At 46.7% G+C, this 11,060-nt stretch overlaps 1 protein-coding gene across 1 annotated transcript; it reads right to left on the bottom strand.

Annotated features, from left to right (window-relative positions):
* Positions 1–2,528: 2,528 nt before the first annotated feature.
* On the bottom strand, positions 2,529–10,828 carry pctp (phosphatidylcholine transfer protein). Its single transcript, XM_056287943.1, has 6 exons — positions 10,662–10,828; positions 8,591–8,708; positions 6,276–6,355; positions 5,422–5,593; positions 5,256–5,323; positions 2,529–3,981 (listed from the first exon to the last, which is right to left on the bottom strand). The coding sequence occupies exons 1-6, from the start codon at positions 10,788–10,790 to the stop codon at positions 3,907–3,909; spliced, it is 642 nt and encodes a 213-aa protein (XP_056143918.1). The 5' UTR covers positions 10,791–10,828; the 3' UTR covers positions 2,529–3,906.
* Between the last annotated feature and the right edge of the window lie 232 nt (positions 10,829–11,060).

Raw genomic sequence — 11,060 nt, 5'->3', positions numbered from 1 at the left:
ATAAATTACACTTGTGAAACAGATGTAATTAGATAAAAAAGTCCTGTTACCCTTTATAGTTTAGGTAGATAAAGGTCTCAGTCACATTTGAGTAAAATAACCCTATTTCTATAAATGTCATAGGATCTTTTTTTTAAAGATATTTTATTTTCACGGACCCCTTGCAATTACACCACGGACCACTAGGGGTCCGCGGACCCCCGGTTGAGAAACGCCGGTGTAGTGCACGGTTGCAAGAAACCCCTGCAGACGCTGCGGCCCCCGAGGCCTGCGGCTGGGCAGCCCTGGTCTGAGCCGGGGAGCCGCGCCGTGACCCGCGTTATAACCATGTGGTTTGTAAGAAACGGGCTAAAAACACACGGAACCGCCGGTGTCGTCCGTTTCTCGGCGTGCTCACGGACACCCGGGCTGCTTCCGAAGTTTCCAGAGCCCGTTTCCCGTATTCCCGAGCCTCCTCCACGGCCCGGCGCGTCAGACGGCGGGGACTTAAAGCGGAAGTTAGCGCCGCGGGAGTTCACCTAGCTAGCTTAGCTAGCTTAGCAGCTTAGCTAGCTTAGCTAGCCTAACCGCCTTTAGCCGCCGCCTTACCTGCCGTTTCCCCGTCCCCGGGCTTCTTGTTGTGAGGACAAGTTGCAGGTCGTGAGTCACGGTGTCGCCACAAAACCTCTATTCATTATTATTTCGTACAAAATAAGGATGTGAGTGCAATAACGGGCTTGCTCAAGGGTCCGGCGTCAACTGACGCGAGTGTCGCGGCAGTTACTCGCCTCTAGAGGGCGCGCAAGGCTCGCGTACCAATGATAAGGCCGGAGCGTCGTCATCGTCCATCATTTGATGTCATGTGTCATCACGGTGGGAATCAGCCAGCCCTGCATCTCACGCTCACTCTCACGCTCACTCTCACGCTCACTCTCACGCTCACTCTCACGCTCACTCTCACTCTGTGCGGCGCAGGGACACGTTGTGTTTGATTAAGATGGAGACAATAAGATGTGTAAAACATGGGCTCCTTTCTTGAAAAGTAATAATTGTTAAAAATGTAAAATTGTTCAGGAGCTGCAGTCACTTGACACCCCATAAACTTGGGGCAATCTGCTTACATGTGTGGTGACATGAGCTTATCCCTTAACTGCCTTTTTACCATCATACTTGTTTTCTGTATAACCTATCATTTCATTTTACACTATTGTTGATTTGTCTTGAGGATACAAGCTGTGTTTTCTCCAGCCGTCTAGGCGGCCAGGTGATGTGTTCGGGGTTTTTTTTTTCTGTTGAATTTTGGTTGCTGTAAATATAAACATTGACTTCATATTTGTATATACAATATTTTGATTGTAAAATTTCAATAAAAAAAGCTGTGGAAAAAAAGAATACAATACATAACTTCAAGATAAATACGTTATCATAAAACAATAGCATAAACGTGTGACCGGTTCATGCAGCCCAAATATTCTTGGCAAGCCTGCCTCCCACTTTACATTTGGGAAAATCTAATAAAGGCAAAAGCAAAACACAAAAAACAAGGTTCAAACAGTCTTGAATCAAGGGACGTAGGACTATACTTAATCTGCATTTGTGTATGCACATTTCCCCCGTGGTGGTCACTATATTCACTCCAAATGGGGCTGTTATTTTCCAAATATAAAGATATTCATCTTTTTCCGGTAAAATTATGATTTGATTTCACTAAAAACAAATATGAACCGGATCCCAGAATTTTCCAGCAACAATACCTTCATATAAGAGGTGACCGTGTTTCACGCCCAATTTTGCAAAAACTGCCATGATCATTGATATGTGTGTGCATGTGGATATGTGTGTGCACTGAGGGGATGGATGTGTAGTACTCGAGTGCACTTCTCAGGTGACGTCCATGCTTTCTGCCAGTTGATGTGGTCAAAACGTTTGGCTCCAATCTCTTTTCTAAGGAATAACTCTCTTCTTGGTGGCACGGTGGCGCAGTGGTTAGCGTGGTCACCTCACAACAAGAAGGTCCCGGGTTCGAGCCCCGGGGTAGTCCAACCTTGGGGGTCATCCTCTGGGTGGAGTTTGCATGTTCTCCCCGTGTCTGTGTAGGTTTCCTCCGGGGGCTCCGGTTTCCTCCCACAGTCCAAAGACATGTAGGTCAGGTGACTCGGCCTTACTGAATTGCTCCTAGGTATGACTATATGTGCGTGTATGTCGGCCCCGTGTGATGGCCTGGCGGCCTGTCCAGGGTGTCTCCCCACCTGCCACCCAGTGACTGCTGGGATAGGCTCCAGCATCCCCGCCACCCTGAGAGCAGGATAAGCGGTTCGGATAATGGATGGATGGATGGATGGATGGAACTCTCTTCTTTGTCAGTTTCCACAAGCGGAATCAGAGATGCCTAAACTGCCCAACAAGAGACTTGTATTGGAGCACAAGGATCTCACCAAACCCCATTTGGCCTCTCATTGCCTGAAGGACGGTGAGACAGCAGGTAGTGTTGTTGTAAAGATGAGCAAACTGTGTAATCTATCTGCGGCGAAGACACGACAGAGCGCAAACCAAAACCATGTTTTATTCAACTCCATGACATGGTCATTTAGAATATTTACAACCATAGCCTCTCCTAAGTAGAAGCGGCTGTCACATACAGCCCAAATCCTATACATTCTTATCCAAAATTAACTTATTCATATATGCATATATATTAATTCCCCCATAGTGAAACAGCATGTTGTATCACAATGAACCCCTCGCCCGAGTAACCGCAAAGCACACCCTTTTCTAATGAATCTCAAGTCGGCTGCTGTGAGAACAGATAAATCACAGTCTAAGGCTTTATTTGCCCCCATGCAGCTGCTGCTGTTTGTCCCCAGTCAAACTCTGACTGTGAAGTGGCTGCAGATGTCCCGGAACAACGTGACCCCACACAAATACAGTATAAATTCCAGTGGATTGCAATAGACATCGTAAAGACCGTGCAAAATGTACATGTAGAGAAATTAGTGATTAATCTGTTACATCTTTGTCAAATCTCCAAAAAAAAAGTGTTAGTAACAAAAGTGTCTTAAAAAAACTAAAAATTAAACCTCAGCGCCCCCCCCCTTGCATTAACTGGGCTTTTCATACCAAATCACTGGGTCCTGCAATCCGAATCAATCACTGCTCTTTTTGCAACACATAAAACCTCTGATTCTTTCAATAGTGCACACATTGATCCCCCAAACGTTTAAAACCCTGGAGCAGCAGGAAGTAATTGCACACAAAAGACACACATACATCATGAGTTAATCCAACACAACACAACATTATGAACGTCAACAAACCCGTAGAGGGGTCGGACCGCCATGCTCGAGCCCCAGTCTAAGGCATGCTGCAGCGACCCAGAGCCCCTTCCCCTGCTGGCAGAGAAATAGGAGACACGGAGGCCCCGTTTACACTTGCTTTTAAAATGCGTTTTGGGCGATCGGATCACGAGTGGACAGCGAGACACATGGCCGTTTACACCTGCGTCTATCGTGCGTCTCCACATGCGTCCTGCTGACCACTTGTGATCAGATTCCGTTGCTCCGAAGAAGAAGAAGATTTCCTGTTCCGTCCTTGCTGGGGACACATCAGGACACATTACACTACAGAAGACACGTGGTCAAATGCGCCCCAGACCACCTCGGCGAGTGGTTTGAGTAACCGGTTCACAAAACGTTTTGGTGGTCATTTAACACTTGTATTGAGCGCCGTCCACTTGTGATCCGATCGCAAACCCCCCCCCCCCCCCCCCCCAAAAAACGCATTTTAAAACCAAGTGTAAACGGGGTCAGAGTCAACCGCGTCAACATCCGCGTGTCTCACAGGCTATGACAAATTAAAGACCAAGGACTTGTTGAAGGGAGGGTTAAGCGTCACCATTGTGCATTCGAGGCAAAGTTGCGTGGGCTGCGTTCACTTCCTCTGGCAGTACGTCGAGTAGCTGCTGCAGGCCTTCTGCATGTCAGTCAGGAAAGCTGGAACGCCGCTCTGTTGAAACACAAGCACCGTCTTAACGCACGTCACAGGCAGATATGCAGGGCGCACGCACACACGCACACACACGCACACACGCACGCACACACACACACACGACTGAGGGGCAAACAAAGAGAGGAACTGCTGACATCACCCTGCAACACATCTGCTAGCAATAATGACAGACAGCCACAAAGAGAGGCTCTGGATGGAGCACTCCTCTGAGTCTACAAGTGAACCCATTCAACACCCTCTTTTAAAAAATAACCCATCAGAGTGGGTCAACTTTGATTTCATACATTTTTTCTTTTTTTTTTGTTGAAGATTATGACTCGCTGACAGGGGAAACATTTATCTTCACAACTCTCCTTTCAGGTGCCACTGTAACGCAGAACAGGGGTCCGTTTTGGCCAAATGTTTTCACACAAATTACAAACCGAGACCCCTTATAACATGGAAATGCTTTTCAAACTCCTTTTTGGTGGGCGCCCGGGTAACGTAGTGGTCTATTCCGTTGCCTAGCAACACGGGGATAGCCGGTTCAAATCCTCGTGTCACCTCCGGCTTGGTCGGGCGCCCCTACAGACACAATTGGCCGTGTCTGTGGGTGGGAAGTCGGATGTGGGTCTGTGTCCTGGTCGCTGCACTAGCGCCTCCTCTGGTCGGTTGGGAGCCTGTTGGGGGGGGGGGAACTGGGTGGAATAGCGTGATCCTCCCACACGCCACGTCCCCCTGGTGAAACTCCTCACTGTCAGGTGAAAAGAAGCGGCTGGTGACTCCACATGTATGGGAGGAGGCATGTGGTAGTCTGCAGCCCTCCCCGGATCAGCAGAGGGGGTGGAGCAGCGACCAGGACGGCTCGGAAGAGTGGGGTAATTGGCCAAGTACAATTGGGGAGAAAAAGGGGGAAAATAATAAAACAAAAACAAAACTCCTCCTTTGGATGTGACTTTCTGTGGCCCCATGCCTCAACAGCTCAGACAGCTCATCATTGCTTCATCTGTGACACCTTTTGTTTACTGCTTGCTTTGGTTGTGCATTTACTCTTGTTTTTTCCTTACTTTTTTGTTATTCAACCCCGTGTTTGCTCAACTGAGAGCAATAGAAGATGGTACAAGAGCAAAATCGATGCAACAGACACACACCAATGCATTTCCAAGCTGCAAGTTGCCCGTGTTTGCACTGGTTGGGGGTATGTTGCAGTAAAGGGACTTCTACTTTGAGCTCCATTTGCAGAAGTGAATGTGACAGAATGGATTTGTTTAGAACCACGGGGATCCACACACCTTAGCTGCCCAGTTCACCAGCCAGGTAGGAATCATGCCACCAGGGTTGTCGAAGTAATTCATGAAAACTGGAGAAGAAGAAAGGGGGAAAAAAAAGTTAATTCGTTTTTATGACTTTGAACGATCGTATTCCAGTTTCTCTCATTCGACCGCATGAAAAACTCACCTTTAGTGCCACCGGCGTTGTCGCTCTCTATAGCTAAACTCTGTTTGTAGTCCTTCACCCGTATCACCCCGCTCTTCTCGGTGCACGCCGTCTGTGGAGAGCTCCTGGCCAGGACCACCCAGATCTTCCTGCCCTCCATGTTGAGGTCTCGCCGTTCTCTTACATACACATACTGAGGTTTGGACAGTTAGGGAAGATTAGAAGAGGAGATAATAACAGTCCACACCCTGTGTGAGGCTCGGTTACCTCGGGGGGGGGGGGGGGGGGGGTACTCTGATGTTGACTTGCCCTCGAGATCGATCTTCACCCCCTTTCAACTCTGTATGTCATGCACATTTTGTATGCGGTGTATGAAGATGCCAGTTTAACACTCTAATGTCATGGAAGGATATGTGTAAATATGTATAGAGCATGTAAATAAGCAAGTACGTATGAGGGTAAACTTATGTTCTATTGTGATGAACTTGTGTTTGGATGTACAGCCTGTGGCAAAGAATTTGCCCAAGTAGAAAAAATAAAGCATGTATGTATGTATATATGTATGTATGTATGTATGTATGTATGTATGTATGTATGTATGTATGTATGTATGTATGTATGTATGTATGTATGTATGTATGTATGTATCCATCTATCTATCACAGTCAGTGTCACTTTACAATGTCAGAGCCCCTGGTGGGCTGTAAAAGGAGAGAAAAAGAGTTTTACCTGGCAAAGGTTGTAAAATAATGTGATTTCATGCATAACTGTGTGTCCAAGGTAAACTTTTTATGTGCCCCGAAGGACAATACTTGTACTTTATCCCCTCTAAATTAGATTTAATTCAGCACTGAATGTTTGGATCAGAAGGATACGTCTCTGTTTGACAGAGGAAATGGATATTTCACTTCCCAGTAGATTGCTGTGTGTCCGCCAAAATCCTTCTCATAGAGCTCTGTGCAAAAAAAAGACAAAAAGAAAATAGCTGAACATCAAACACGCAGCATTTTCTCTCATATGCAAAACAATAACCTCCTCTAATTAAAAAAAACTGGGCAAACATTGAGAATCCATATTTGTCAGATGAGGGTGGACATGTACACCTCGTCTGAAACGGCCTGCAGCTGCGGAGGCTGCCCATAGCTAATGAATTTAAGCAGCGATAATACCTAGACTAAGGAAGAATATCAACACAATCTGAGCTCAGCAATTTCAAATGTGCATGGCAAGATGGAGAAATCCCCGAGAGGGGCTTTGACGTCACAACAAATAGAAGACATATCTGGTGGCTTGGCTCAGAGTCCGGTGGACCTCTGCAGAGAGAGGGAGAGTGATGTTGACTCGCCCTCCTGGTGGTCTTCTCTCTCTCTCTCTCTCTCTCTCTCTCTCTCTCTCTCTCTCTCTCTCTCTCTCTCTCTCTCTCTCTCTCTCTCTCTGCTACGAACACAGAAAACATCTGCAGACTTCGAGGAAGCCCCCCCCCCTTGTTTAACGGGTTTCAGATGATCCCTGTCAAATGAACTTGATGTACTGTACACAAGTGGTGAGGGAAACGGTGCAGAGACCCTTCGAATGAGCTCAACCATCATGAGCTCAAGCCAAAGATGTGAATATTATACCAAAAACAAAAGGAGATTCAAATGTGAGGGGTCACTCTCACACATATTACATCTTGTTTTTCCAAAAAAGGGGGCTGCAAAACCAAGAAAAGTGGTTTTCGAAGTCAGATCTAAAGACCTACGAGGGTCCTTGAGAGTTCAAGGGGGCACTGGTTTTATTGGTTGGTCTTGTTTAAAATTGGGAAATAATCCCAATTAGACGATGTATAAGAATGACTATCCCATTGATAATTTTCACGTACACAACCGGTATCACCATACAGTGAGAACGTTTGTGACCTTCAGGATCTCGTCGAATGGGAGTCGATAAGCTTGTGTTTGTCGGGAGGTCTGCGACAGGACGAGATTCCAGAACGCCGACTTTGAGAACCTCCGTTGAATATTATTCTACGTATTCTTGCAGAAAAATACACTTGTAAAATAGTATAAGGCTCTTCTACCAACAAACATCAGACTATCGGTGAAACAACTCCACGCTACGAGAAAACCAAACAAAAACAAAACAAGCTATTTCTGCTAGGAGGAGTAAAGGAGTAAAGGAGTAAGAAGTATTGGATTCTATGTCAGTACAGGGTTTTGTTTTAAGCTAGCAGGCATCTATTTGAAAGCAATCAGGGCGGGGGTGTTACCTGTTAGTTTCTGTAGAGATGCATGCAAATAAGAATAAGAACAAGAGGTTATTCCAACCCATGAAACCTGCTGTGCTTTTCCTGAGTGCATTTCTTCAGGGAGAGGAACTAGTATTTCAAAACACGTCGGCTACAAGAGGACAGATGAAGAAGGCAACTATTGCACATTGACACGCAACGGCTGCTGAGTGTTCGTTTAACTGGATTTGCAGAGGCACACACAGCCCACAAATGAGTCTTAAAATCAACACTGGTACAAGTCAGCCACCCATATGAGTAGTACACAAATCAGCAACATGCTTACACTGACTCACATAACTTCCTTCCAGAAAGTACAAAAACTTTCCTGGCCCATGTTTATCTTTAAATGATCTCTAGTTGCACTTTGCAGCGATATGAATCATCTAATACTACTATTAGTGTCAGCTAGTACTATTGTGCACTTAATTACTTAGACACTATGATAATTCATTTCAACTATTGTGCCCTCCCTCTACGTGCACTCAGCATTTTAGGCTCTTTTGACCATGATCCACCCATTATACTGATATGAGGTAATGTTAATGTACTTTGTATATTGATTTTCCTATTTACCGCCTCTTGATGACTTAAGGCGAACTTACACTAATGCACTCAAGATGACATACACTCTTGGGTATGTGTTTACTATGTGCAAATGTACCACTTCTGGGTCTTCATGTAGTACTACGCTATGGTAACTATGTCATCCTCCAAAATGCCACTTGGTAACACTTGAATTTATCCACTAACTGCCGACTCTGTTCTGCGGATAAAAGCATCTGCCAAATGAGCAAATGTAGATGTGATGAAGTTCTGAAGAACACAGAGATGATTATAAGATGAGGAAAAGATTCTGAATCTATCAGCAAGTACAATTAAAGTGTGATCCTTGCTTTTTTTTGTTGTTGTTGTTGTTTTTACCTTTTACATATCCATCCCATTGTTTCCGATACGTCAAATCCATGTAGACATCTGCACACAGCTCAGGGGTGCAAGTGGCCAGAACACCAAAGACTTTGTACTCATAAAGACCAGTGTCCTGCAAACAGTAGATGAAAGTTCTGTCTTCTGAATGTAGGGTTCTCCACACCCACAATATGTAAATATAGCCGGGTTCCAGCCAACAGCGTTAGAAGTTGAACTCTTCAACAGCTTAATTAAAAACATTCACCAAGTTTGGTGATGTTTGGACATACTGTCATTGATTTATGGCCAAATTTGTGCCAGGCCCATGCAAATGTTTGGAACTAGTGGTGCCCCCTATTGAGCCATTTGAAAATAATTTTACACACATTATGAAACATATCCTGCGAGTTTCATAATGACTAGACAAACAAATTCTGATTTATAGTCTGTTATGCCACGCCCATTTTTACATTTGTCGCGCCCCCTAGTGGTATATTTGAATGAAACTCTCAGGGTATGTTTCAGGTACTTATGTGGACATATCCTGCAAGTTTTGTGATGACTGGCCCAACGGTCGTTGACTTTGGTTTGTTTATGTGCCGAGTCACGCCCTTTTGAAGTTCATTGGGCAATATCTTAAAACTTAAATCAAATATCAACAAGCTTTATACAACTTCTGATAAGCTTAGTCCAACAATGTTCCACAGAACGTCTGGCAGCAATCGGACCTACGGTTTAAAGGCAAAAATGTGCTTTTAAAAAAAAACAACAACCTCAAAATGGTGGAAAATCTAGTCAGGCAGACTATAGTGAATCCTGATGCAAATCTGTAGATGAGGTCCGCACCAAGTCTCGTGTAAATCTGATTTACGTTGTAGGAGTTAGGACTTCTCAAATTTGACCTTTAGTTATAGCGCCTCCATCAGGCCGACTGGGGTCATATTTCTTGGGCAGCACTTGCACACAACTTCCAAATCAACGGGCAAAATGTCGTGTCGCTCCCATTTAACGTCTCACGGGAATTTGCGCAAACATTTCCGAGGAAGAAGAAGAAGAAGAAGAAGAAGAAGAAGAAGAAGAAGAAGAAGAAGAAGAAGAAGAAACCAGCAGGGAAACAACAGGCTTCGAGTCGTCAGGGCTTGAACCGTAGCTCACCCCAAACCACAAGCCTCCGATTCCACAACAGGGGGGGGGAGGGGGGGAGGGGGAGGGGGACCTCGGGAAGCCTGGAATTAAAAGTTGGTTTGGTTTGCACAGTTTACTTCTAACTAATTAGGGTGGTCAGGTCGGTTAAAAGTGGCTCAGTACGTGGCTTGAGGGATTGAGAGAATAGAGAGGCTCTCCGAGGCTCCTCTCGCCCTTTACAGAAGGGGTCAAACGGTTCAGTCCGCCCCTGGCCGGCATCTCTCAACGCAGCTCGTCTCGCCTGTCCTGTCGCGGGTGGCTGCTGGTACCGGGCTAAGTCGGCCTAAGTCGGGCTATGTCGGGTTAATGTACTGTGATGGTAAATGACACCACAGCACGCCAGAACTCAAAAAAGTGATGAGTGCGAGACCAACGAGGAAAGGGGCCCACAGAGAGCGCTTGTGTATAGGGCCCTGAATTTGGTGCTACGCCCCTGCTCAGATTATTACTGCCAGTTTGGGCTCCACCCTTTTCCCCCTTTTCCCTACTTGGAATTGAGAAACGTGCTCAACTCTCGGGAAACGGGCACGTCAGACCGAGGGTGCTGCCTCTGGAGGGATGACGTCACGCCCGGGGTAATCGATCTGCCGTCGCCGGGGGGGGGGGGGCGCGGAGCGGCACCCCCAGAAACTAGTCCGCTGCGCCGCGTCGCACGCCGCCCGCTCCGGGGCGCGCCACTTCCGCGTCTTTCACATATGGCCCTCCGGTCTGTGACGCTGACGTCGAGCCATTAGATGCTACCGCTCTGTTAACGGACACGGTCCAAAAGCGCGGCCGCCACGGAACGCGGTACCGCGGGGGTTCGGAGGCTGCCGCATCCAGCCCACTCAGCCGCTCGGCTCCGTCGCTATCACAGGCGCGCCGCTCGGCGTCGGTCTTCTCCCGCCCGTTGCCAGGTTACCTGGTCGTACAGCCGGTAGATCCGGACCCCCATGGTCTCGGTGAACAGCTGCCACCCTCCGCCCAGCCCGGGCGCGTCCAGCTCCCGCCACGCGTCCCGGAATTCCTCCTCCGTGAAGCACAGCGACATGTCGTCGTCCCCCCCCCCCGCCGCCGTCCCTCGGATCATGTGACCCCGCCACTAGCGGAAGCGGAAGTTTGCTCCGCCGCTTCCGGTCTGACAGAAGCGCGCGCTTGAAGTTAGGTTGAGGTTGAGGTTATATTTTATTTTATTGGTTTTATTTTCTCTTTTTTTGCATTGTGTGATATTTAGACTATAGACTATAGTTATTACTTGTTATGTTTTGACTCTTCCCTCTACTGAAACTCTGACACTGCATTGTTGCAATGGAAAAAACAA

This window comes from Lampris incognitus, chromosome 10 (assembly GCF_029633865.1).
Source record: "Lampris incognitus isolate fLamInc1 chromosome 10, fLamInc1.hap2, whole genome shotgun sequence".
NCBI classification, from domain to species: Eukaryota; Metazoa; Chordata; class Actinopteri; order Lampriformes; family Lampridae; genus Lampris; species Lampris incognitus.
This window is presented reverse-complemented; position numbering and strand designations above follow the sequence as displayed.